The sequence below is a fragment of the Xylaria bambusicola genome, assembly GCF_022495145.1.
Source record: "Xylaria bambusicola strain CBS 139988 unplaced genomic scaffold F5B22scaffold_68, whole genome shotgun sequence".
Classification (NCBI taxonomy): Eukaryota; Fungi; Ascomycota; class Sordariomycetes; order Xylariales; family Xylariaceae; genus Xylaria; species Xylaria bambusicola.
The window spans coordinates 183,643-209,814 of record NW_025953621.1 but is presented as its reverse complement, the minus strand read 5'-3'; the positions used below and the strand labels follow the sequence as shown (position 1 = coordinate 209,814).

At 49.4% G+C, this 26,172-nt stretch overlaps 11 protein-coding genes across 11 annotated transcripts; 5 read left to right on the top strand and 6 right to left on the bottom strand.

The window, feature by feature from the left end:
* Positions 1-480: 480 nt before the first annotated feature.
* F5B22DRAFT_496545 (Ser/Thr protein phosphatase superfamily) lies at positions 481-1,765 on the top strand. Its single transcript, XM_047972412.1, has 2 exons — positions 481-1,633; positions 1,695-1,765. Exon 1 carries the CDS (start codon positions 616-618, stop codon positions 1,435-1,437), a length of 822 nt encoding a protein of 273 aa, XP_047826013.1. The 5' UTR covers positions 481-615; the 3' UTR covers positions 1,438-1,633; positions 1,695-1,765.
* F5B22DRAFT_496494 (Yip1 domain-containing protein) lies at positions 1,766-3,494 on the top strand. Its single transcript, XM_047972410.1, has 3 exons — positions 1,766-2,105; positions 2,280-2,877; positions 2,980-3,494. Exons 1-3 carry the CDS (start codon positions 2,033-2,035, stop codon positions 3,227-3,229), a joined length of 921 nt encoding a protein of 306 aa, XP_047826012.1. The 5' UTR covers positions 1,766-2,032; the 3' UTR covers positions 3,230-3,494.
* On the bottom strand, positions 3,495-5,526 carry F5B22DRAFT_496767 (uncharacterized protein). Its single transcript, XM_047972414.1, has 2 exons — positions 5,440-5,526; positions 3,495-5,367 (listed from the first exon to the last, which is right to left on the bottom strand). Exon 2 carries the CDS (start codon positions 5,329-5,331, stop codon positions 3,760-3,762), a length of 1,572 nt encoding a protein of 523 aa, XP_047826011.1. The 5' UTR covers positions 5,332-5,367; positions 5,440-5,526; the 3' UTR covers positions 3,495-3,759.
* A 169-nt stretch (positions 5,527-5,695) lies between these two features.
* On the bottom strand, positions 5,696-7,057 carry F5B22DRAFT_496536 (ETC complex I subunit conserved region-domain-containing protein). The gene is made up of 3 exons (XM_047972411.1): positions 6,397-7,057; positions 6,219-6,323; positions 5,696-6,165 (listed from the first exon to the last, which is right to left on the bottom strand). The coding sequence occupies exons 1-3, from the start codon at positions 6,957-6,959 to the stop codon at positions 6,099-6,101; spliced, it is 735 nt and encodes a 244-aa protein (XP_047826010.1). The 5' UTR covers positions 6,960-7,057; the 3' UTR covers positions 5,696-6,098.
* A 486-nt stretch (positions 7,058-7,543) lies between these two features.
* On the bottom strand, positions 7,544-9,059 carry F5B22DRAFT_496578 (BAR domain-containing family protein). The gene is made up of 6 exons (XM_047972413.1): positions 8,911-9,059; positions 8,736-8,817; positions 8,590-8,672; positions 7,921-8,521; positions 7,726-7,857; positions 7,544-7,665 (listed from the first exon to the last, which is right to left on the bottom strand). Exons 1-6 carry the CDS (start codon positions 8,940-8,942, stop codon positions 7,630-7,632), a joined length of 966 nt encoding a protein of 321 aa, XP_047826009.1. The 5' UTR covers positions 8,943-9,059; the 3' UTR covers positions 7,544-7,629.
* Positions 9,060-10,381: 1,322 nt separating this feature from the next.
* Positions 10,382-14,656, bottom strand: F5B22DRAFT_496480 (uncharacterized protein). Its single transcript, XM_047972409.1, has 3 exons — positions 14,440-14,656; positions 13,753-14,239; positions 10,382-13,694 (listed from the first exon to the last, which is right to left on the bottom strand). Exons 1-3 carry the CDS (start codon positions 14,500-14,502, stop codon positions 10,498-10,500), a joined length of 3,747 nt encoding a protein of 1,248 aa, XP_047826008.1. The 5' UTR covers positions 14,503-14,656; the 3' UTR covers positions 10,382-10,497.
* Positions 14,657-15,004: 348 nt separating this feature from the next.
* F5B22DRAFT_626723 (mitochondrial F1-F0 ATP synthase subunit F of fungi-domain-containing protein) lies at positions 15,005-16,470 on the bottom strand. The gene is made up of 5 exons (XM_047976270.1): positions 16,185-16,470; positions 16,116-16,130; positions 15,786-15,936; positions 15,640-15,705; positions 15,005-15,581 (listed from the first exon to the last, which is right to left on the bottom strand). Exons 1-5 carry the CDS (start codon positions 16,230-16,232, stop codon positions 15,556-15,558), a joined length of 306 nt encoding a protein of 101 aa, XP_047826007.1. The 5' UTR covers positions 16,233-16,470; the 3' UTR covers positions 15,005-15,555.
* A 33-nt stretch (positions 16,471-16,503) lies between these two features.
* On the top strand, positions 16,504-17,777 carry F5B22DRAFT_496441 (putative NADH-ubiquinone oxidoreductase 18 kDa subunit). The gene is made up of 3 exons (XM_047972408.1): positions 16,504-16,854; positions 16,911-17,021; positions 17,083-17,777. The coding sequence occupies exons 1-3, from the start codon at positions 16,649-16,651 to the stop codon at positions 17,390-17,392; spliced, it is 627 nt and encodes a 208-aa protein (XP_047826006.1). The 5' UTR covers positions 16,504-16,648; the 3' UTR covers positions 17,393-17,777.
* Positions 17,391-19,312, bottom strand: F5B22DRAFT_626717 (ran binding protein in the microtubule-organising centre). The gene is made up of 4 exons (XM_047976269.1): positions 19,079-19,312; positions 18,930-19,006; positions 18,529-18,724; positions 17,391-18,344 (listed from the first exon to the last, which is right to left on the bottom strand). Exons 1-4 carry the CDS (start codon positions 19,118-19,120, stop codon positions 17,865-17,867), a joined length of 795 nt encoding a protein of 264 aa, XP_047826005.1. The 5' UTR covers positions 19,121-19,312; the 3' UTR covers positions 17,391-17,864.
* An 873-nt stretch (positions 19,313-20,185) lies between these two features.
* On the top strand, positions 20,186-22,093 carry F5B22DRAFT_651445 (uridine kinase; the record flags this gene model as incomplete). Its single annotated transcript, XM_047979464.1, has 10 exons — positions 20,186-20,386; positions 20,443-20,520; positions 20,579-20,628; positions 20,705-20,849; positions 20,906-20,948; positions 21,008-21,093; positions 21,149-21,176; positions 21,230-21,271; positions 21,322-21,553; positions 21,610-22,093. The coding sequence occupies 10 exons, from the start codon at positions 20,186-20,188 to the stop codon at positions 22,091-22,093; spliced, it is 1,389 nt and encodes a 462-aa protein (XP_047826004.1).
* A 274-nt stretch (positions 22,094-22,367) lies between these two features.
* On the top strand, positions 22,368-23,552 carry F5B22DRAFT_496330 (Alpha/beta hydrolase fold-1). The gene has a single exon (XM_047972407.1). The coding sequence runs from the start codon at positions 22,642-22,644 to the stop codon at positions 23,410-23,412; it is 771 nt and encodes a 256-aa protein (XP_047826003.1). The 5' UTR covers positions 22,368-22,641; the 3' UTR covers positions 23,413-23,552.
* Positions 23,553-26,172: the final 2,620 nt, after the last annotated feature.

Genomic DNA, 26,172 nt, shown 5'->3' with positions numbered 1-26,172 from the left:
TTTATTCCTCGACTTTTCAACTTGAAAAATACTTTCGCCAGGCCGTTCATATTTATTGGGCGGAATATTGACGACCTACCATAACGGATATGAATAGATAGCTGTCTATCTACAGCCCTATGGGTAGCGGCGATGTCTCTAGACTCGTGGCTCAGGAAACTTCTAAACTAACGTTATGTGACAGTCCGGAGACTACGCCAATGCGGCTGACTTTGAATATCAGCCAAGCGATTCAAGGGGCAATTGGAGCCAGGAGGTATCTACACCAAGTCTATCAAGTTGAGATTGACCCGAAAATAACCAGTTTTGCTAGAGTACAACGAACACGAAGCCATTGTACATAAATAACCTATTAGGTATTGCAAGGGCACTAGCTTCACGCTAGATATGATGAAAGTATCAATATAGAGTTCTGTATAAACTTTTACTGAGAGTTCTCTCATGTAACTTGCACAAACTCTGGGCGGCGTGTGACTCATCCATTTTGAATGGGAGCAGTAACATTTCTGCTTCCTTATACCTGGTACTTTTCTTTCCTCGGAATAGTCCCTCCAGTTTTACATCTACCAACAATCCACTAATTCTCTGTCGATCTACGCGTACTGAAATACCACAATGGTCGCGATCCAGATTCTATCAGATTTGCACCTTGAAGGTTCCGAGACTTACAATACTTTCGATATCCCTGCCAAAGCACCCTACTTGGCGCTGCTGGGTGATATCGGCTACGCAAGCAAGCACGGCAGCGAGTACTGCGATTTCCTGAGGCGACAGCTGGCCAAGTTTCGAGTCGTATTCCTTGTACTTGGGAACCATGAACCGTGGTATTCGAACTGGGACAAGACAAGGCAGCTTATGCGTGCTTTCGAACAGACGATTCGCAGTCAGAGAGAAACGGCAGGCGCGAAACAGTGCGGCGAATTCGTTTTATTAGATCGGACGCGTTACGATATCCCAGCGTCCGAAAGCGAAGGAGAACCGGGGTTGACGATCCTCGGCTGTACGCTGTTTTCCCGTGTACCGCCCGAATCAATGAGAGATGTCAGTCGTAGCTTAGGCGACTTTGGGATCATTCGGAATTGGTTCATAGAGGATCATAGTGCACAGTTCGAAGAGGAGCTTGCATGGCTGAATAGCCAGGTCGACGCGCTCAGCAAAGAAGATAAGAAAATCGTTATTTTTACGCATTATAGCCCGACGACTGATGATCGAGCCGTTGACCCGAGACATCGAAATAGTTCAGTACAGTCGGGGTTTGTGACAGACCTTAGGGAGGAGGGGTGCTGGATGAGTCCGAATGTCAAGATGTGGGCGTTTGGTCACACCCATTTCAATTGTGACTTTGTTGATGGTCACAAACGAGTTCTGGCGCATCAGCGAGGATACTCCCTTGGCCAAGCCGATGCTTTTGAGGTTGGGAAGGTCTTTGATATCTGATCTTATACCTACCTATATAATACCATCGTCATGTTACATCACTCTTCGTTGTACTAAGCATCAATAAACCTCAACCCTTACATGATTCATCAGCGATAAACGACCAACATATAAGCTATGCTCCCATCCTTTCGTCGACAGCTAATATCAACGGTTCCAAGGAAACATATTCAAGTTGTTTGTACTTAGATACTTTGTAAGTCATCTCGTAGTCACCTGACTGATTGATGCTGGGACTGAGTTACATGTATGTAAAGCAGCGATCTGCACTAGTCCCAATATGGTAAAGTCTATAACCCAACAGGCAACCTCAATCGCCAGGTTGACATTTCCCAGCGCAACCTACCTACAGAATCGGGCGACGTACGTGTACACGGATGGATGCACGTATATACCGCCGCATGCAAGGCTTCCACAAACGAACACACGATCCGGTACGAGATTGAAGATACAGCTGTACGAGAGAGCAAGGAGTCGAGCAACACCTTCGCCAGTCGAGAGAGAGAGCGTGTGTGCCGTGGCGAGTACGAGGAAGCTTAAACAGCTAGCTATAGACGAGGACCGCTGAAGCTCCCGGCAGCTTCGTTTCATCAAGATGGCCTCTTCAAGCAATCCATACAACAACCCGCACATAGACGATGACGACGATCTCATCGACCCAGATGACGGTGAGTTTGATGATTGAAGTACTTCCAAGTAACCTTAAGATCTTGCGAGTATCGTGGCTTCTCCAGCTCCACGCAGGCAAGCTCTAAGCTAGCTAGCTGGGCCACGCGTGAAGGGTATCTAAGAAAGAAGGAGAACACCAGGCTAACGATTTGTCTTGCGCACCACTCCAACAGCCGACCTAAATGACTTCGACGACCCGTTATCCAACGCCGAATCCCAGCGTGCGCCCCTGACGGGCAACATCGGACAGAGCGGCGGCTCGTCGTCGTCGTCACGACCACTCAATGAGTCCTACCTCACGTCGCGGATCCCCGGCGACGACCGGCAGGCGCCGCAGAACACGATCGACGAGACGGTGTGGGAGACGGTGCGCCGCGACCTCCTGGCCGTGTGGTCCAAGATGCGCGAGGTGCTGTACCCACGGTATCTGTTCGGCGGCTCGATGATAGAAAGCGGCATGGCGAGCGGCGGGCTGCGGGGCGCGTACGCCAACCTCCGCGGCGCAGGGCTCTCGGGGGCCCGCGAAGAACTGCAGTCCCTTGCCGGCAGGGTCATGGACCCCGAGTCCTTGCTCAACCAGAACAACATGACACCCGGTCTCAGAGATTGGGATTTATGGGGTCCGCTTATCTTCTGTCTGGCGCTGGCCGTGCTGCTGAGTATCTGCGGCCAACCCACGCAGAAGGACGCCATCTTCTCGGGCGTCTTTGCGATTGTGTGGATTGGAGAGGCGATCGTCACGCTGCAGATCAAGCTGTTGGGCGGCAATATGTGAGTACTCTTACCACCCTTCGCGAGCTTCTTTGGAACATGGGGAAAAAACCCCGAGCTTGAGTCGTGGCCAAATTATCTGGTAGCTAACCTGGTTATTAGATCCTTTATGCAGAGCGTGTGCATCATCGGATACACCCTGTTCCCGCTCGTCATCGCCGCGCTGCTATCGGCGCTTGGGTTGCCCCCGATCCCCCGGATTCCCGTCTACCTCATACTCGTAGCCTGGGCTATGGCCGCAGGTGTTAGTATCCTCGGCGGCAGTGGAGTCGTCAGCAACCGTGTCGGAATCGCTGTGTACCCCTTATTTATATTCTACATTGGGCTGGGCTGTCTGTGTTTCATCAGTTAAGTGCTCAACTGCGCCACCCATGGGGCCTTTTTTATTGAGGGGAGCCGCTACTGTCGGGGATGGCTCCCGGCTTGAGTAATGATTAAATGGTGATCTGTAAGAGATGGACGGCGGCCATTTTGGAGGTTATCTGCCGTTTTCTCCATGTTTACCGATTGGACCTGTAATTCTAGCCGTTTCTTCACTTTCACTGCTTGACGAATGCAGGTGTAAAGGAATCAAATATTGGGATTTTGCAATCTATCTTTGTAGCACTTATCACTGAGGAACAGGAATTTACTTTTGAACGGAGCGCTCGTAGCTCTCGATGCGATGTGATGGCTTTCTGGCAAAGTGTTTATAGACGGGGTTAGAATCATTTCACAACTGCACATGCTGAGACGATCTATTCTGTTCTTAGGTATGGTAAGACGATATTAAGACGGTGACGCTGAAGGAAACGGTATCAGACCTCTCAAGCCATTGTAACAGTCACGATACAATATATTCCTCATGCTCAATCCTCTCCACCCACTCACCCCCCCCATTCTTCACTCCTCTTCCTCATCATCTTCGTCCAGGGACCGCAAAACCCAGTCTTCCAACCTCCCCTTAGCCTCCACAACACGTCTGAAGAACCCCCTGGCCCGTTCCTGCTCCTCGCCGCGTCTGGCCAGTGCCACGTGTTCCTCGGGGGTCTTGACGTGTGCCTTGAGCCGTCGCTCTGCTTGCCGCAGTGATATACCACCCGCACCACCCCCTTCATGCTGTTCGCGTCGTCGACATCGTTCAACGAAGCGCGAGGACAAGTGGAGATCTCCGATGAAAAGGGCTGCGTGGGCCCGCAGACGGAGGAGCTCTGGAAGCTTGCTGTACGGCGCGTTCTCGAGGATGGTGTCCATGCGCGATGTTATCTCGAGGGCGCCGCGCTGTGTCGCTGCGCGCAGGTCGTCGAGGGCAGCGTATCGGGTTGCCGATGCTTCTCCGTCTCCTCCTCCTTCTCGGTCTACCCCTCTCTCTTCCTCGTCGTAATCTATATCCATTCCATCGCTTTTGAAGCCATCCCTGTCGGGAGACGCAGACCGGGACGAAGAAGGGGAGGGAAAGCTGGTCTCTGTGTAGATCTGGTGCGTCGCGCTCTGCAGCTCGGCGTCGAGGTTGTACAGCTCGATCCCGAACAGCGCGGGCCAGAAGGTCACTGCCGTTGGCATCCGCGGACGGTGCGGGTCGTGCGGATACTGCTGGGCCAGGGTCTCGAAGTACAGCTTTACTTGCGCCATGTTGGCTGCGCTGCCCCAGCGTTGCGGTGGCCGAGGGGCTCTTTGTTCGGCGGAGCTTTCTTCTTCGTCTATCTCTTCTAATACTTCATCTTCCGTCTCTGCTATGGATGAATCCGAGTCGTCGTCATCGTCATCTAGAAGTTCTACATCTAAGTTCCCTCGTGATTTTCTCCGAGATGACGATGACGGCTTCTTAGCTTCGCTAGGTGGGCTTGTTCCTTCTTCATCTCTGGCTTCTTCTCCGTCGCGCATGAGAATCTCAGATCCGATAGCCCAGAGGTCATCGAGCCGTATGTCGACGTCCCTCGTTCGTAGAAGGAGCCCGAACGCTCTCTTCGCACGCGGGATGTCGCCGTCGCGGAGACAGCGGTGCATGATGGCTGCCATGGTGCTCAAGTGGCGCATGCGCTCTGTATGTCGCGCTGCATCGACAATTTTCTCCGGCTTCTTGGTTCGTTGGGAGGTGACGGTGGCATCGGTTTCCGTCCCACTTGTGGCACCGCCATCACTGTCAAATAGTGACACCGGTTCCTTGCGGTGTTTAGTTGAGCTTCTCGTTGGCAGTGGTTCATGAGGGAATCTTCTGTGTATTTGCGACGGCAGCTCATCCTCGGGTCTGAGCCCGGCTAGTGCCAGCTGACGTAGCGTATCCGGACTATGGCTGAGTGGATTTATAGTCTCTGAAGGTAGGCGTGACGTAGAAGAGATATGTGTTTCTACATCGGAGTCGGCGTGTGGCGATGGCGCCCTTGACAGTTCGTCTCGCTGTCTGGTGCCATGTAGCTGCTTGTGTGAGTGCACACCTAAACGGTTGGGCGGCACCGAGAGGGCGAATGGCCCCATTGGATCGAGAAAGATCAACGCTTCCCTATGTAATTACTATTGATGAATCAGTCCTATCGTCCTCATACCTGGCAAGGAATTGTTCAAAATGTGGTGATGTGAGCATACGATTTAGGATGAAGAAGCTATCATACAAAATTCTTTTGTAAGTTGAAAAGGTGGGTAGTGCGAGCATAACCTGACTGTCAAATACTGTACTTACCGTGTCAATGTCCTCCAAATTCACACCCCGCGTATAGCTAGATAGATAGCTATGAGAGAATTGGGAAAGGGATTGGGAATAGTCGTGGAAAATACATATCTTTACATTCTGAGAAGGTCTCACGGGCATGGCGGTTTGCATGATAGCTTCGCCCACCCCAACTAAAAAATGCTAGCTCAAGATCCAATTCTTTCATAACCGTATACACTCCTAACAAGTTAGTAGACTACTAGTTATGCTACGTCTATATGAAGTGAAAAGATTTATAGGCATGCTATACAGTTGAAATGACGGAACTTGCAAATCGACATCTTCATTCTGTGTGCCGATCATTTGTACATCAAGCTGCTCGCTCATACGCTTCAGCGCTCAAACCACTTTGAACAATTCGATGAAATTTGATGTGATGTATTACACACGCCATTTTGCGAAGACATGCGTAATGAATCCACAGTTCGTTTGTTTGTATGTACAAATGCCATCTAATGCACCCATCCTCTACTGGTACAACAGGTCTACTTTTCGGGGTTATACTCTCTTATCGTTCCGCCTGGGACGAGTATCTTTATGGTGCCACTCGCTCGAAGTACTCCCACTGACCTGCCGGCGGCTTCTCTTCTAAACTTTCCCATCTGCGTTTCGTTAGTTTCGTACCCGTACCTCCATGCACAATGGAATAACTTACACCTTTGCCTCGTACATGATATCGATGAGCTTCAATTCGCTCTCAGCCATCTGTACTACTTCTTCGATCAAGCCGGCGCCGATCTTATTCTCGATCTCCTCGACCCTAAGGGGAACCTCTTGTCAGCACCCATACGCATACATCTTTTGCTCATGGCGAAAGGGTGAGGTGAACGCACTGATCGGCAGTCATCTGGGGCTCAGCTTCCCACTCGACCTTGTCAGGAGACTCCAGTGGTTTCCTATCGTACACGGCGCTCAGACGGGGGTCTTCACGCTCCTCAGGACCACGTAGTCCCTCGTCTCCCTCAGTGATACGCTCGCCATCCCATTCCTCGTACCGTATGTCCTGGGGTTGGGGGTCGGTGCGATGGACAAAGACAGAGCCGCCGGATACGGCGGTGATAGCCCTAGCACCGTCGATTTTGGCACTGGTTGAGATGCTGAACTGGCCGGGGTTCTCCTTGACAGTCTTCTGTGCACGCTCTGCCCACTCTTGGTATCCCGGGGGTACGGCGGCCTCGACGATAGACATGCGATGTTTCGTCTGGGCCTCGACGGACTTGCGGTACAGCGACGACTCGGGGAACTTCTGCAGCTTGTCGAGTGTGTGGGAGTACAGGAACAGGAGTGACGAGCGCGGGGAGCTGTGGGTGTACAGGCCGGTCAGGCCGGTCGGGTTGCCCGCTTCGAGATAGCGAGCGGGCTTGATGTCGGCGAGGAGTCGCAGTGTCCGCCGCATTGTGGGTGACGGCGCTGTGGTGAATCAATTGCGTGGACGGGAGAGGATCGAACAGAGTCAATCAACTGCCTCAAGTTCGCTCGTCGACGACTAATGCCGGAGCTTAGGTAGAGCAGAGGTACTTCGTACCCGCTGTTCTGCGCTGTAGCTGGGGGTGCTGATCAGAGCTCAAAATCACGTGAGTGGGTCATGGACTGCGGGACCAACATGATGTAAACCAACCCATCCAGGACGTACGTGTATAAGTTGAGCAGGTATATATGGGGGTATATACCTACACGTTAAATCATTCTTATAATAGTGAAAAGGTAGTTATTTGTGAGTGTTTCTATATGCTGCGCAAGTAGTATTTACGAACACAAGGAGGTCTCGTCACCGATGATGCTGGAGCGAGACAACACAGGCATCCAAGGAAACAGGTACGACCGGCATATTTGGAGGCTTGTCCTCTCTCATCTACTATCGGCTGACTAAAATAAAACACCCTGAAGTGGGACATCAAGAAGAATCAATGAATACATATAGAAATATCCTTCACCACCTAGCCACCCACACACACTTGGACACCGCAGGAAACGGCAAGCATTATGTTCGAGGAACCGACACATTTCCCAGCATGATGACAGGTACCTTGCGTTGTCATGCTTTTCATGACGCTGAACCCCCTCGTCTACGAGGCGTTTTCGCGGCTCTTACGATAGTTTTCCTACAACACATCTAGTTAGCTAGTTGTCTCCCAACAGAGGGGATTTTCGCCATCACATACCTCTTGCTGAAGTTGGAGACCCTCGATGACAGGCGCGAGCTCATTCAGGATCTCATAAGCCTTCTTGTGGTACTCAACTTGGGCGGCGATTAGCTCGGCTAGGTTGCGGAGCGGCTCAGGAGTGTCGAGAACCTAGCAAGAATATTAGTTTAGATCATAAGCTTCCCAAACAACAACGCTGCAGATATGACGTACATTCTTCATCACACCAACTGCTTCTTCAGTCTGGGTAACAAATTCGTCCTCGGCCTTCTCAATCTCCTCTTGCGCCTCGACGGGTAGCTCCTCAGAGGTGGGATGCTCCTCGCGAGCTCCAATGCCTCCCATCTTCCAAGTTGTACCCTTGACTCGTGACTTGACAGAGTCTAGGGTTAGGCGAGCTTTCTCGACGGCTCTACGCGCGCGAGTGGCGAACGTCAAGTTGGTGTTCAAAGTGGTATTCCACCCAGCTAAAAACCTGCTCTGGATCTGCGCATCCTGTGCAAGACGAGCCTCACCGACACGCTCCTGAGCCAGCGCATACTTCTCCAGCGCGGTGGCCATGGGGTCTTCCCCAGCACCCGTATGTTGTTGGTGGAGAAGTTGGGAGCTGGCCAAACTGGCACGGGCTATAGCATGGTTGAATGTCTTTGGCTGGGGTTTGGCGGATGGGGGCGCGGTCAAAGCAGCCTGCGCTTCGGCGGGTGTCGATGCTGACGACAGGAGTTGGACCTTCTCACTGACAGTGCGTCCTAGATCCTGGAAGGTCTCCTTGATATTGGGTGGGTAGTCATAAGCTTCGTTGGAGTATTGAGAGCTAGGACGCGGCTGACATGTTAGTCCTCGGTTGCAGCCCCGTGATCTTTTTGTCGCTTCAAAACTCACGTTACAGCAAGTAATTTCTGGTGGACCTGTTTTAGGGCATCGACGCGTTTCTCAAGGTCGATGTAATCGGGGGGGAGCTGGGTCTATAAAGCACATGGCTGATTAACTACAGGCATCTGGACACAGAGCGGCCGTGAAGTGCTGACCTTATCCTCAGCCTGACCAAGCTGTTCTTTGGTATACTGAAAGGTACGAGAGATGGATGGGGTGAACTGAGACCCAAAGTTGCTACAAGGTAATGCGGATTAGCAACAAAGCGCTCTCTAACCTGATAACAAGATGATGCTCATATGATGATGAAGCCTGCTTGAAGCAACTCACCTGATGCTGTTGCCGAAAGACTTGAAGTCCATCTTGGGCAATTTGAGGCGGACTGAGGGATCGCGACAGAAGAGGAATGGCAGAGATTTGGGAGCGAGCAGAATGATGCGAGAGTTGGAACGGTTGGTGTAGAGAAACAGCTTGGGAAGAAGTTGGAATGCCTAGTTGAAGCTCTATAATCGCTCCTGTTTGGAGCCCACTCTGCACGCTGATGGTAAGTAAATGTACTGCAGGTCCAGGGCACGCTGTCAGGTGCTAGTGCGCTGCTAGTGGGCACTGGGCACTGGGCACAGTCCAACTACAGCACGTAAGGGACCTACACAGTACCTAGGTAGGTAGGCTACAGGGCTATAGGGCTCCGGGGTGAGACCACAGTGCATCATCATGCGCCAAGTGACCCCTACATGTAGGTACGTGAAGTACCTTCGTATCTCCGTATACTCTAGTAGGGGCTCAGCTCTGTTAGTCAATCCTTCCTCATGCGTAAGACCATCCAGAAGATGAAGCATGAAGCATGTAACACCTACTACAGATAGAACCCAACGGCCAGCCCTTAAGGTTTTTGTGAGTAGAAGATATACAGCACTTGAGGTGAAATTTACAGCCCAAGATTGTGGGCTACTTTATGAACGAAGCGCACGACGCTCAAAAGTCTGTTATAAGAAGATATTTGTTTGCGTTGTTCTTATTCTTGTAGTTGTTTGCTACCTGTCCGTCCCTCTGTCCAGAGTGCCACTATGGGTTCATCATTTAAACTAGCAGCATAGTCTCACAAGCTATCTGCTGCTGCTCCACTAGTCATGTTAATGTGTGGGCGCAACAAACATTGTTACTGGTGTTCCGTTGTTGTAAGGCAAAGGCGCAGAGCAAAGTGTTCGCGTCCCTACCAGGGGAGAAGAGCGTTGTCTGCGATGAATCCATCGTAATCACCAGTACCATTCCAACAATCATTACTATATCACGCACATTCGTCCGCCAAATGGGTGAAGAAAAGCTCTGCTCCCATTCGTTGTATTCCGTGCCATGGAAAAAAAGAAGTGTCCCTTTACACGTTGATTGTACGCGCCAACGTCATCCTAATCGTATTGTTAGGCGTGAATACACGTATTCGGTCGCCGCCGAGCTGGTTGTTTTCCTTTCGCCCCCTATCCTTGACCCGTCAACTCCAATTAGGACTCCGCATGACCGTCTGGAGGTTTGAGATATCACAACGGTGATGACAGAGAGCGTCTTTTCGCAAGCAGACGACAGATCAGAGCTGATTCCCTTATTCGTTACTATCGTTAAACTTGAAGGGTCAATTGGTGCGCAGGGACGGGTACAAGAATATGTAATGTGTAGCTTTGTCTGAAAATGTGCAGCACACTATACCAGGAACAAATGCTGAATGTATTACTTATACACACTGCTGATCCGAGTTTTGTTCGGATTCTATTGCAGGTAGAAAGCTGATAAGTGCCTGCGACATCATTGAATGAATAAGAAAGTAGTATATGCCGCATCGAAAAAAAAAATTACTCCTAGTGTTGTGGAAGTGTTTGCAGTCATCGGAGCTAATTCAAGCTGTGTTGTCAACTTGAGGTCCGATTAAGACTGTGCTGCAGACGTTGAAGGGGCATGTCTACCCCAGGGTTCTCCGCCACGAGGTCGGAATCTACGCTCTGTACGACTCGATACTGCGCGGCTGGAGGAAGAGGTCGTGCTATGATCACCAGCGTGATCTACTGGGTCTCGACCGCCCCGACGGCTAGGTCGAGCAGGATGGCGAGAACTTCCGGTACGGGGTCCCGCACGCCGAGGGTTGCTTCCTGACCGTGGATTGAGCAGAGGAGCATCCACAGTTTTAGCACCAGCCATGCCAGGAGCAGATATGCGAATAACACTCTTGTCTCCAACATAATCGAAACTAAACTTGAACGGCTCGCAACCACTAGGGGAGACACGTAGTTCGGTCGGGGTAGGAATCCAATTGGGCTTCACAGCTTGCCATGCTGCATCTGGTGTTTCCACTGGCAGAAGCACAGCGGGGAGAGACCCCATTTCTTGCTCCCCAAAACATTCCTCGGCCATCTCCTTCGTTGTAATCGCGCTGTCGTCTGTAGAGTCACTGCCGGCGGGGGAAAGAATAGGGACATCCATGTGATCATGTGAACGAGAGTACTCAAATGAGTCCGCCATTGAACCTATGGGTATATATTTGGCAGGAGAAGTGGACTTCTTTCCCATAAGATTATTAATCTTGCTTTGCCAATTTTCCTGCGAGGCGATCTCATGAGGCTTCTGGGGTATCCCATTAAAACCCCGCCCTCGGCTGACTGGGCGGCCAGTTACGCTCGTCTCGGATGACCTGGACAGTGTATTAGATGCAGTTGAGGCAGCCCCAGCGGCAGCTGCAGCGAATGTTACAGGCGCTGGTTTAGAAGGAGGCGCAATAGGACCGGGAGCAGCTGATTGAGCAGATGGTGGAAGCTTCACCCTCGGTCTCATGGGAGGAAGTGCAACGAGAGGCTTAGTAGCATCTCCGTCGTATACAGGGTGACCGTCGGCTGTTGGCGGAGGTGGCGTAGGCGACTTTGACCGCGGAATCGGCTGTGTAGAAAATGGTACCTCCTTTGAGGGGAAAAAGCGAGAACCAGTGCGAGTCTGTGCTGAAGGGCCTGTTGGTGGTGCAGGAGTTGAAGGAGGGCCAGCTGCCGGCCGTCCAACTTCTGACTGCGAAGCAGTTCTATCAACCTCTGGTAAATCGGCTGGAGGCTCTCTATGTGACTGGGCGTATGTTCCAACTGAGCTGCGTTTGCCCTCACCATTCAGATCTACCGAACGCCAGGTATCCGTGAATATAGGCCCCGAGGCTTTTTCAGCTAGCACCTCTCTCTGCTTAATTCTTTCCACTCGTCTTCGCTCATCATCGGCTTGGGCGTCGTAGGAATTCCAAGCATTCGCAGGATTAGGCTGTGCACGAGGGGGCCCAATAGGAGGGAGACGGTTCGATTGGGCTTCAGATTGCGATGCTTGAGTAGGTCGGGGTGGTGCTATGGGCGCGGGACGATGAATCAGATTGGTACCTGGGGCTACGTGGGAATCAGGTAGAGGTCCAATATCAGCGTTGAATGTTCCATTGCCTAGTGACCTGTCATTCCCAGGTGCACCCCACACATTTCTGGAAGTATTCTTGTGGCCACCAGTCCAGGCTGGAAACCGATCTGGTTGCTGAGACGCCTCAGACCATGATGTTGCGGATTGGCCATGCGTACTAGCTACTGACTGAGCTGAAGGCATTCGGGGTTGATCATAGTCCATGGGCGGCTTCGTAGGTCCATTTGTCACATGCGAGTCTGGTTCAGCGGCCTCCTTCGACGTACTATCGATTGCAGCAGGCTTGTCAACCTTAGCATCTGAATCGGTTCCATGAGGCATGGTATCGGTTGCGGATTTCGTGTCAGATGCAGTCTTGGATCGTACGGCAAGGGCTGCAGGGATTTCCGTTTTTTGAATAACACTAGGTATATCTTTCTTAGCACTTTTACGCTCGGGGGCTGGACCAAGAGCTTTGAGTTTCTCGGCGATACGTGCTTTTTTTGCAGCTTCCTCGCGTTCTTCCTGATCCAATCGCCGCCTTCTCGCCTCTTCTCGTTTCTGTTTCATGATCTCCTTTTGGAGTGTTTCCACGTCGGAACCAGCCTGTGGCGGCTCCTGGTTATATGTGTTTTGATATGGTACAGCGTGAGTTTGGTGAGGTGATAATAGTGGTTGATAAGGGGGTGGGTGTACGCGCTGATTCGGTGGGAGATTGTTAGCTGGAAATACTTGCGAAATGACGGGGCTTCCAACGCTGCCAGGAACCGATGCACCACTTGGCAAAGGCGCTGAACCTTGATTTAAGCCAAGTTCCACTGGAGGCGGCATGTCGTGAGGTTTCCCCCCAATTCGGTGCGCCAGATGACCACTTCCTCCGCTAACGTTAGAGGAACCCCGACGGCGACCATATGGTCCTTCTTGCACACTATTTCGGCTTGTCTGAAAAGCCGCTGACGGCTCTGCGGGCCCCTGCTGTTCGTTGTGACCCTGACGATGCAATAGAGCCGGCTGACGAGCATAAATATCATGCCGAGAACCCCTCCGGTCCGAAACAGGTTCGTAGCGGCCAGATTGAGAGTTAAAGAGCTCACGGTTAGTGTTGAACTGTGAATCACGATAGTTCCTGCTAAAATCGTCTGCTGCGATCTCTTTGGTAGGCGGCGGCGGCGTAGCGCTTTTAGCGTTTGATGCATCACGCAATGGGTATCGCGAAAGTGGCGCTTGACCCGGTAGCTCCATAACCACCGGAGACACCTTATCAACTGGTGGCAGTGTAGCCCACGGAGATTTTGCAGGACCGGTGGGTGCCGGTGGTTTCGCAACTAAAGTAGGCTTCTCTGGGGCACCTTTGAGAACAAGGCCCTTCCCCGAGGCTAGGACACCATGTTTGATGGAGGGAGATCCGGATGCGCTAGAGACAGGAGCGGGAGACTTCGATTTGGGGACAAGGATTGGATCTTTCTTGACTTTGTCAACGAGTGCTGGTTGGGCAACCGGGCTTGCTGTAACTTCATCGGCAGGCGGCAACGTAATCTTGGTGCCATCACCCCACGTTATGGTGTCTGGTGCCCATTCATCGTCATCGTCGATATCGGCCCAATTCGACTGACCCTTCAAATCCTCAGGGCCAAGGCGATCTGCCAGATGAATACCATCATGCTTCAGTTCTTCGTCGGAACGCTTCTTAGTGTCTGGTTGAACGGGTGCTAGAGGAATCATTAGATGTGGATACTTAGTATGAACAGATACAAGTGACTGGCATACCGCGATTGCGATTCCATACTAAACTAGGATCTGGTACACCAGACTTTCCGTTTACGCTCAGGGTCTTAGAAGCACCACCCAAATTACTACCGGATTTTGCAACTAGCTTCAGGCGCGAGGCAGATGACGAAACGGTAGGTTGAGGCGTCGTTGAGGTAGATCCAGCGGCAGACTCGGGGCGCGATGCTGAGCCCGTGGCACTCTTGGAGGCAAGAAATGTCCGATTTACCGAAACAGACTTGAAGCTTTGGGGCTTCTTTACGGTCGAGGAAGATCGAAGGTGACCCTTCTCGCTCGAAGATTTGGTAGGGTCGGCTTTGAATGCTTCAGTGTCCGAACCGTCACTAACGCTAGCCTCCGCAGAGTTGACAAGTTCATCAACAATTTCAGTAATCTGCTTGTTTTCGAGGTCGTCAACTGTTCGGCTGGCTGGAACATTTAATGGGCTGCCATTTTGAAGGCTCGATTCCGTTGAAGTAGGCTGGTTCTAAAGAAACCGCAAGTGTCAGCAGAGGACTCGTCTTCCCAAGGCATGCCGATGATGCCGACGCCGTTTTATCAACATTACTCAAAGGCAATCGAGGTAGCAAGACACTTAGAAAGATTGGCGCATGTGCCTATCACCTATGTGTTTTAGGCAGAACGTAGACGCAGGAAGCGAAGAGAGAATATTCGGCGGATACTCACAAGCGATGGCTCGTTCACAGATACATCGACAGGCCCTCCAACAGTGGCTTCAGTAGCCATCATCCGGGTGTAGACAGGCGTGATGCACACTTGAAATGTCCGGGGTAGATCACCAAAAGTGTGCGTGGGTGTATATGTGTCGGTACAAAACGTGTCTTTGTCGTCGAATGATCCGGAACTAACTCAGCGGAGTCAAAAATGGGTGTGTTGTAAGGTTTGTACTTGGCGTCAGTCGCGGGGGGCTAGGGTCGATGCGTCGCGCTCGCAAACAATGCGCCCGATTGACCGCGGAAAGGAAAAAACAAGCTCGCTACTCAATGTAGGAGACGTTATTGGTACAGAATGAAAATAGAAAGGGACAGCTAAAGGATTCAATGCATTTCCTTCAAAACGGGTGCAAAAGTTGCTATGTCCCAAGCTCTTGGTTGACAAGCAAAAAGTGGAGAAGAGCCTGGAAACGGGAGAGGCTGACGACAGCAGGTGCCAGCCGACCATTGTTGAGATGCCTGAGAAGTTAGTCCCACCCGAGCCACCATATTACGCCAAGTATATCTCATTGCCAGCAATGCGATTACTTATGAGTCATCCCAGTACAATCACTTAGGTATTAGATCCTCTTGGTACATATGTAATCGTGGAGGTGATTATATGTACACTTCAGGTATTTTATTGTATGTACTTTAGGCACCTTTGAGTCATACAGCATACAGCCAATTGGGTACAGTTATACCTATGTAGCACACATAACGTGAGACATGCGGTACACTTGCGTTTGTTCGTTTTACTTAAAACTGGTAGAGAGTGGCCATAGTCAAAATCAACAGATCTATATAATAATAGCAACGCAGGCAAGACATGGGAATCCAGAATGGATGACTGTAGTCAGCATATCCCAAAAATGCAGAGGTAATGCGACCAGTATCTTCAAGCTAGATCTAGATGGAACCAAGTTGGAGGGCTCGATAGCTAGTATAGACCGGAACAAAAGGAATCAATTTTGAGATGATGATATCTTAAGGGTCTTCCCGCTTTGCTAATACACGGCAACCTACAATGTGGCGCCAATCATCTTATATACAATGCCATGCTTGTACCCTTGTATTCCTTGCTCGAAATCTAGTGTGCGTTGTTCTTGTGGTGGCCTGTCTACGGTTAGCAATGGGTCTCATAATCAAGCTCGTCTCAATACTGTCGACTTACGGAGATGGAAGTAATAGGTCATGGGGTATCCCACTACCAGAATAAGAGCAATGGCATGGATAATGGCTGAGTTATTAGACGTCAGTACCAACAATATCGTCTGCCGAGATTGAAAACGGCGAAGGAGCTAAAAGTTTAGCACGTACGCTTTGCGGTTGGGTTTTTGCCGAAGTGTTTGGCCTGGTATCGGCCAAAGAGGCCTGTTGGCTTGATATCAGGAGCAGGGCCTCGCGGTAGCTTCTCGTAGAAGCTGACCACCCGCTTCATACGGACAGCATCGGGGGCAGCACCGATAGCCTAAGAAACTTGTCAGAAGCCCAACCTTGTCCCGATTCCATATCACAATGCATAGCCGAGAGTGTCGCAAGCGCGAGCCAGATAAAACTTTAGGTTTGTGCGTGCACAGTGTTCGAACCAAGGGTCAATCGGCCGGTAGGAATGATCGGGGATGAAGGGAAATATAGAGAACTACATACGCTAGGCGAGGCGACCTGAAGATATATATATTAGCACCAGGATAGACACAAGCGGCTGAGGCAACAAACCTTGGGGGGGATGAGGGTTGAAAGACCCCGACGAGCGACGAAACTCATGGTGGCGGACACTTAAGCTCGGCGCGAAACAAAGTGAAGAAAGTACAGATTCACACGGATCAATTGGCTGGCGACTACCGCACGCAATTGAAGCAGTGTGATGGGTGCGTCGTTTGATGAAGCGGACTTGGTTTGGTGGTGGTGATTCGGTCAGTAGCTCGATTTTGAGGTGAGCGCCTTGCAGAAAAGACCTCGCCCACTATTCGGCACCTACAGGCTGGTCTTGCCGTTACAGCCAATCATAGCTCCTTTTTTTGGCTTTAGTGACCCACCATCCCGACCTACCACCAAGCTTGCTCGACAATGCGTTGATGCTCAATCCACTCACCCGTACGTATCGCATCACTTTACACTTTACTTACCTCCTGTCGAAACCCGCCCATTGACACGCGAATCGAGCTGGCCGACTCGCGAACATGGCATCCCTAAGAGCGCACTCGGCTGCTCGGCTTCTGCGAGTCTCCAGCACGATGACAAGCCGATCAGCCTTTGCCACAGCCCAGGTGCGACTGAAATCCGACAACGCTTCGATCGCCCTTAGCCAAAACAATCTGCCCAGTCCCCCCGAAACCCGGCCTGCTAATGCTCCTGATTATAATGTTCACATCGACAAGGCGACCTCGTATGTTTGACTCAGCAACCAGGGGAAAGCAGACTATCGTGCTGATGAATTCGCAGGACGTATACCCCGGTACCTAAGTATGTTATGGATGGTAGCGAGGATACTGAAGTTGTTCCTGCTGCCGTTTTGTCGGGTGCGCCTATCGAGCTACAAGCAAGAACTGTCCGGTGTGTAACGCGAGACTCACATTCTTTCTTGCCTATTTCCACGTTCTGAACAGTGTTACAGCATCTATCAACCGTCCAAACCCGCTACACAGTCTGGCACCTGGGGCGCCCATCATTGGCGAATGGATTGGGATGTTTTAGCCAAGGGACACCGATGGGAGAACCCGTTAATGGGATGGCAGTCATCTGGAGATTTCATGCAAGGCACCAAACTCGAGTTCAAAACCAAGGAGGATGCCATTCGCTTTGCGGAAAAGCAAGGCTACGAATATTATGTGCAAGAGCCTAAACAGAGAGCTTTCACACCGAAGGCTTACGCCAACAACTTTTTGTATTCGCCGAAGAAGCTCAAGCTTGTCCGGGCCAAATAGTTCGAGACGCGGTTGCTCGTGACAGTACGCATAATTGTACATATATTTAGACGGTGGTTTCTTAGAAGTATCGCAAAAGGCAATGCCTGTCTCCGCTGAGTATCGTGAAGACCTTATCAAATGGTATTCGCCCCCCCCCGAACTCCATAACGAACGCCTCTTAAGCAAATACCCCGTACCAAAGAAAAGCTATCGTCTTTTCGTCAAATGCACTTTCAACGCCATACCCCCACGTTTCAAAACAAGAATAACAAGGCCATCATAATATGTAGCGAGCCATTTGACATCTACTAGACGCCAAAGTCGTAAGCCATAAACGCCATTTCATCATTCAACCCTGAAGACCTTGAGGTTGTCGAAGCGCCAGATCAAGTTTGTCCAAAGCCAAGGGGTTGAGGTGCATCCCATAATTAGAAGGGTATTTCTGCACCAAGCCATATCTTCCAAGCAATTCGTGCTTTGGAGAGATATATTAGGTTGTTATCATGGGCTCATGGCCGTTAGAAACAGCATCATGAGAACAGGAACCATCGCCATCTAGACCTAACTCGATCGTTTCAGGCAAATCCTTTTTAGTGTCTTTACGAGCAACCTCCTCACTCCAAACCCTCATCTGCACAAGCTGTCGAATGGCTGCTTCCTTGCGTTGCTGCTGATATTCAAGAATCGCTTGATTCACTTGATCAGCAACATCCCTCCTTAAGCTTGGCTGCAAGAGTGCCGACAATGATGGGTCTAAAGAATCATCCTGAGGGAAGACAAGTAAGGACATGGTTTTCTCTAGGTCTTCCAGAAACTCTGGTTTCGTTGTTGCCTTGGGCCCTAGTTTAGTTTGTGCAAATTTTAATGCAGCCGAAATATCACGATCGGGACTGTTATTACAGTCCCGAATTAGTTCTACTAGCTGCAAGCGTAGCAGTGCAAACAACAATGAGTCGTCATTATCTAGTATCTTTTCCAGAGTCAGTAGCAGGTTCTCGAGGATGAAGATGACAGCAATGCAACTAGTACGATATGCTCATAGTAAAGTGGTTGTTCCTCATCAGCGATCCGAAGACCAATATGAGTGGTGCATGTAAAACTCGTGTTCTAATCATAGCGAGATGGGTAAAGCAAGAGGATTGAGGTAGACCTACCGATGGAAATACTTGATTCAACTCCTGTAATGCATTTTCAATCTCTCCTCTATGTATGAATTTCTGAATCCTTAACCGCTGTTGTATCGCGGACGTTGGTTGTTGTGGCTGTAGGTTAGCCTCAGATGAGAATTTGGCGGCGGCATTAGGGTACCCAGCAACGGTGAGGTAGTCGAGGATGAGCGCGTTGATATCACTTGAGTGTCATTGTATGTTAGCCCAAGATATTGCTAAGAGAAAAGCGACTGAGGATTGTTGAGGGCCCAAGTTGGTTCAGAATAGAAGATAAAATCGATCTCCGCACGGTGTACTCAGAGAGATTCCCATTGATTATTTGTTACATCATGACAGGTAGGGACGCAATACCTCGAAGAAAATGAAATCAACTAGTATTTACTTACCTTTTCGGTGTCTTGACCTCTTCGACTTGCCGCGTGAATTCGTGCTTTGAAGGAGTAGCTGTAGACGTCGACGAGGTCTTCGCGCGGGGCAGAAGTCAGCACCATCCCATGCACTCAAGGTGTAGGCTCGAGGACGACGGCCAACGCACCATCATGTCAACCAGGGAGACGAGTTGCGACGCACTAAACATCCGGTAGAAGGTGGCAGGAAGAAGAGAGAAAGCAGCGAAGAAGCACGTTTATGTATGATCTAGCTGATCAGTGAAGAGATCTCGCCTTTTGCGCATCAGGTAGCGTGTGATGATTCTCGTCTCAAGACAGATGTAAGGCTGGAACGAGGACGAAGAGGAGACATAAGAGAAACAGATGATGAAGCTTAGAAGTCAAAATGGGTAGTTCCAGGGTGCAAAAAGAAAGAACTTGGATGCATATGTACCTAGTCTGGGTATGCACTGGTCCAAGCTCCTTGCATGTGGCTTTGCCCTCTATGGGGCTTGCCTGAGCACATAGTAGATACATACCTACAGTAGATAAGTACCTAGTGCAGCCCTTCAAAACACCACACATGTACGAAAACGGTGTAAGTAGATTCTGCTAATCTATTGATTAAATGAGCACAGCTTTTAGAGATGGTAAGAGAAAAGGAATATATATATATATATGTATCACAGAATGATACAAATTAGCATTTCTGGATTCTTTTTATAGTTGGGCGCGATATTTTTCTTCTCTTCTTTCCTGTACCTGGCTTGTCTACTTCGTATGTACCTAGGTATTTATTTTGACGCACTTGACCCTCCAGGGCCTAGCGTGGACCTACTGTTAAGGTTAGGTAGTGGCAGGCTCCAGCTGTGGCTGTGTTCGTCAGCAGCAAAGATCTTCCCACTTCAACTCACCCCTACACTAGATAAATCAGGACTAATTATCAAATAATGCAAATCTAGGTAGGTCGACTAATTCGGTGCGGATCAGGGAGGCATAAGCTCTTTTCTCTCTCTTTACATCGTAGTTTATTACATGCTTTTACTTAGACGTACTTTTCCTACGCTAGCTGTCATCGTTCTATGGACACTTTTTAGAGCCTTTCCTTTCTCACCTCTCTGTTTGTTCCTATCAGCTCCCATATAACCGGGCTGTCTTGGCGGGCATGTGACATTTAGCACCTGGTGGTGTGCAGATACCTATATTACCACTAGGATTGAACGCTTCATGTCTTCAAATTAGATTCTTCTCGGTTTCAGTATCAAGCAGTGACAATGGATCCTGGAAATCACCTGTTACCTGCTATAGCGGCCGATAGGAGCGCAGCCACACTGACCAAACGTGCACATTACAGCCCGCCATGGGCTGACCTTAGCATCATCGGCATTGCGGGTAGCTCCGGCTCAGGCAAATCAACACTTTCCCAGGCAATCGTAAGAAAGCTGAACCTCCCATGGGTCGTCATCTTATCAATGGTTGGTTACGTGTTCACGAGGCTACCACGGGCTGCACTTGTGCTAACCTCTGCTAGGATTCGTATTATAAACCTCTTGACGCTGAGTCGTCCAAGAAAGCCTTCATGAATGAATATGATTTTGACTCGCCCGATGTAAATACCAAATCCCGTGTTAAACCCTCTGTTCACTGTTGATGTGGCCTCTATATAGGCCATCGATTTCGATGCATTGCTTGAAACGCTCCGAGATTTAAAAGCTGGGTAGGTGCAACTACTAATGACCTTCGTCGGGATACACCCAGCCTATACCACATAACAAATACTGAGCCAACGCCAGCAAACGTGCCGAGGTTCCAGTGTACTCCTTCGAGAAGCATCAACGCCTGGAAGAAACGACAATTATCTATTCCCCCCATGTTCTAATTCTTGAAGGCATATTTGCGCTATATGACCCAAGAGTAATGGAGCTTATGGACATGAGGGTAAGAACAAGGCAGCGCAAATTTGGGCGTGAGAACTCGTGTTGATTCGATGGCAGATTTACTGTGAAGCGGACGCAGATACCTGCCTCTCTAGACGAAGTCAGTCCTCACACGATGACTGAGTATCAAGTCCTCATATTGATCGCCATCTCCTATAGTCTTGCGTGACGTTCGAGACCGTGGGCGGACGGTAGAGGGCTGTATCAAGCAGTGGTTCGGATTCGTAAAGCCGAATTACGAGAAAGTATGCTACTTTCATCTCAGACCCGGCCTCTCACTTAGCTAACCATGTCTTACAGTACGTCGTGCCCCAGCGGAACGAGGCCGGTATGTAGCGGATGAAGGGCAGCCTCCACTTCAACACGTACTAACGCATACAGATATTATCGTTCCCAGGGGAATTGAGAATCGGGTCGCTATGAGTAAGTTGGTATAATATCCGATTGTCTTGTACACCACTAATATAATCAAGCCATGGTTACCCAATACATAGAGAGGAAGTTGTTGGAGAAATCTACACATCACCGCGCAGCGCTGAAGAGCTTGGAAGCCGGCTTTGAGAGTGAACCGCTTTCGAAGCGTGTAGTAATCCTTCAGGAGACCCCTCAGCTCAAGGGAATGAACACACTAATACAGGATCTCGATACCTCTAGCGAAGACTTCATCTTCTACTTTGACAGGTTTTCCTGCCTTTTGATTGAGCAGTAAGCGCCTAATTGGAACACGTACGGTAACTTTAACCAGCTAATACTGAAGATAGGGCTCTGAATAATGTTCACTTCAAGGCATTGACGGTTGAGACTTCATCTGGAACACCATATCACGGTTTGGCCCCCAAGGGTGAAGTGAGCGCTGTATTGGTACTCAGAGGTGGCGCTGCGTTTGAAGCAGGATTGAGAAGAGTGATCCCAGATTGTCGCACTGGCCGGCTCTTGATCCAAAACAACCTGAGGACTGGGGAACCAGAATTGCACTACCTAAAGCTGCCCAAAGATATTAGCAAACATGAAAGTGTACTGCTCCTCGACTCGCAAATGTCGAGTGGCGGCTCTGGACTAATGGCTGTTCAAGTCTTGGTTGACCACGGCGTGCCACAAGACCGCATCGTCTTTGCGACATATTCTGCCGGACGTGTTGGCTTACATCGTCTAACGAAAGTGTTTCCAGAGATTGCAGTGGTGGTAGGGAACATGGTGTCAGATATGGAAGAGAGATGGGTCGAGAGCAGATACTTTCGCTGCTGACCATCTGAGTCAGCCGTCTACACCCAGCCATAGGATATACAAACACGTCACCTAACTACCTGGGTAGGTATGTAGGTCAACATCTGCATTTTCGGTAATAGCAGCATATCGCCTGGTTTCCATCGTTTATACAATTTTCCTCGTCGATTAAGGATAAATATCCGCTTATTGGTAAGCCGATGAGTCTCGGTGTCCCAGAGTTTAGAGTGAGAGGCGGGCAATTCCGTTTGGCCCCCCCAAGCTCGTATCGAATTGGCCAATCAGGATTTGGAGACTCAATGGCCCAAGCCCCTGCAGCTGAGTCGTGCAACGACAACTACTGACCAGTGACAATATGTGTAGAATCTCACAGGTAAAGTCAATTATCATGTTTGAAAGTATGAATTCAAAAGACATTATAAAGCTCAGTCTGTCTCTCTTTTCGCTCATTTCTTCTTTCTCTATATCCCACCATTCATTCTATCCCGTGTTCTCCTCGGCACTTTTTTCGCCCCACGATCCGCCTACACTCGAACAATAATTCAAAGTAAATATCACTTTCTTTCACAATGTCCGGGAAGAAACCAGTTCTAGTCTTCTGTCCTGGAGCGTGGTGTGACCCTGGATACTTCCGATTCACCATAGACATTCTCACGAAAGCTGGCTTCACTTGCTTGACGGTCTCTTTACCCAGTGTCGGCTCAGAACTAAGACCCAAAGATGCGCCCCCCATTACCCATGGCCTACAAACGGATGCGCAGGCCGTCCGAGATATCATCATCCCGCAGCTTGACGCCGGACATAACGTAGTAGCCGTCTGTCACAGCTACGGCGGCGTAGTGACGGCTGAAGCAGTCAAGGGCTTAGATGCTGCCTCGCGCGGTCCCAATGCCACCGCCGTCATTCGCATGATTTATGTCGCCGCGATCGTCTTAGATGTCGGTGGCAAGGTGTGGCCCGAAGATCCGCCACAAGAGGAATTTATCGCTGACGGTGATCTCTGCTGGCGTAACCCCGATGCTCCTGGTACCGAGGCCTGGGTCCCTGACTTCAACGAGGAGCAGACGAAGCTTCTCATGGCATCCATACGCAGCCATAGGCGGCAGTGTTTCTACGACGTCACGACGTACGTCGGCTGGCGCGACATTCCCAGCACTTATGTGAGAGCTACGAAAGATCTCATGCCTGACATGATTACCGCGGCCCCTGAAGGCCATAAGTTTGAGGAAATCCTGGAGATCGACACTGGTCACTTCTGTTTCACCAATGCGCCAGAACAGGTGGCCGACATTATCCAGAAGACCGCAGAGAAAGCAGCGGCCAGCGCGGCCGCCGAATAAAGGTGATTAATGACATTGGGGAAATCTAATTGATGCTGCTGCTATATGATTATTATGCATCCTAAGCTCTCTACTTACTATAAGATACTTGATGTATTAAAACTGTATACTATTATCTATATATACTACTGCCTGATGAGCCCGCTACTCTCCTTAAGTGATACGGCACAAGACAAGACATAGGAATATGCTCTACTATATAAAGGTTGAATGTGTCAGGACATTTCACCTAGACGTGTTAGAGTGTCTACTTTTGTAATACCGACGCATATATATCTGTGAATGGGATAAGGATGTTTGACCCCTAACTACTACCTTCCACTCATCAAACTAATGGCAATATTAGGCTAACTGCGGTTCTTGGCGCCCTTCGGCGTGTCACGTATTGCAAACTTGGCTTCGGCAGCGCCGCCCACCGACCAAGTATTATTTTGTTCGATTGCCAGATAACTTGACCAGTCAAAATAAGATAAGACCTTCTAAATTATTTTACAAACCAAAACAGATTTTTATACTTGACTCCTTCAATTGCAATTAATTGCAAGTAATCTTTTGATTTTTCTGATTTTTTTACAGGGTTTAGCCATTAGAAAGTTGTTGTTGAAGGCTTCGAAGGTTGGAAGGTTGTAGGTGACTGACCTGACCTAACCTGACCTAACCTGACCTAACCCCTGACCTGACCTGACCTGACCTAACCTACCACCTTAAGTGTAGTATGCGTTGCGTAAGGGGGCGTTAACGCGTAAGGGGGACGTTAACGCGTAAGGCGCCTGGGACATTTGGGTAGTTGGCACCGTTATCGTAAGATTAGTTATAAGGGTATACTATTTCCGTACTTTCCAAACTACTCCGTACGGGCTACTTAATGACGACCTATAAAGCTACTTCGGTTTATTTGGATTACTTGGTGACCAGTTACAGTCAAGCCAAATACAGATTCTAGCCAAGTAGGTCAAATAAGGCCAAAAATGGGCTCAAATCAGAGAAAACAAGATAAAGACAAATTGCTTAACTTGTTTTGACAGTGTTCAGCGCTGGGCTTCGGCTCATGAATCTCATCTAATGAGTCTCAACATGGCCACTTAGTGATTGCAGAGTGAGTAAATTCAACAGTTCTCTTGCATGGGCCCACAACCAGAATTAAACCAGTGTATCATAGGGGTAATAGGTAGGTACATATATATTATGTAACGGAGGAAAAACGATGCCGTTAATCCAACGTGTGGAATCAACGGTTTATATAGTACGTCACATATTACAAAAATTATTTTCCCCTTCGCGTTAGAAGAAGGCTGTTCTTGGCCTTGAGAATCAGGCTGGAATACACACGCAGTGATCAGGACACAGGGACATTTTCCTTTTCGAAAGATGTACTCCGTGTTGTATCTAGGGGTGTTCACTACGGGGCAGCAAAACCAAATTGCATTCTGGATCAGAGAAGAGTGGTCTCCTTTCACAGATAACCGAAGTATGGGCATGGGTAGGAATTGAGGTGAATCTGGGTTAACTAGTAATTATGGATAACCTGGTCACTGAAGCAGGTGCTCATGGGCATGGAATAGCTCGCATGTAGTCGAAGGTAGCTGTGTAATAGATTGCGCCCTTCTGAGCTATTCGTTTGCAGTAGATGTTTACACACGCTGAAAGCTACCAAAATATTCCTTGAGCCCATAGTACTCTCCGAATACAAAATGAATAAAAAGGAAGCAAATATAGAAATGGTAGTGACAGTTAATAGCTAGTTAGCATATATACGTGCGCATATAAATATCGAAGAGTTGGTATAGAAGCCTGCAAGATTGGAGTCGTAATGAGTGTATTGAAGTTAAATGCTGACTCTCTAGTTTTCTTGAGACACCCACAACCACATCAACAACGGCGGGGCAGACAGTGATTCCTCAATAGAGACAGCACAACTGCCCCTTTTCTCGTTCACAACCAGACGCGATACCGTAACCTGAAAAATCCAATTCTGATTCTGACAATCTGTTCGTCGCTTCTGCCGTTGGAATTCTCAGCCTGGCTTTACGCAAAGCTCCAGTGCATAACTAATCCCATGGGTCCGTAGTGCCGTTATAACCGAGATTCTGACCATGTGGGAGGTTACCGCTCGCGGTCATGTAGATGGTTTGAGTGCTCGAAGTGTCGTACTGGAAGACCTCCTCGCACCAGGCATCGTTGCCCGACTGAATATTGGCTCCAACTTTGTACAACTGCCCATCTTGGAACTCATCTTTATGGTCAGAGCTGCTGAGATCGATCATGATATGCCCGCCTATTTCCAGAACTTGTTAATCGTCTCATCCAGATATAGCGCATCAACAATTCAGCGTGCAGGGAAAAGATACGCACCGAGCAAGAGCTTCCACTTATTGCCGTTATCACGTGGGTTCCAAACAACCTTTCCTGTGGTCACATTCTGGATCATTGGCCAGCAGACGAAGCCTCCTAAATTCTTCATCTGCATAAATCGGAAGTGCTGAACCATTTTCGCCTGGGAGTCGAAGAAGCACCTTATCGAAGAGATGAACGAGTTTGATGATGATGATTGGGTAGCAAAATGCTGTACTGTTGAGAACGATGGGATATCTGGCGAGGAAAGGGGGAATTGCAGCTCTTTTATATTCCCCAAAGCTTCTGATCAACTATCTAGGCTCGGCGTATAAGTGTGATATGATGCTCGGCTTTTCTGTATTCCGGAGTAAAAGATCCGGCGAAAAGAATCCCACATGATCGTTAACTGTTTGCAAGGCAGCATTC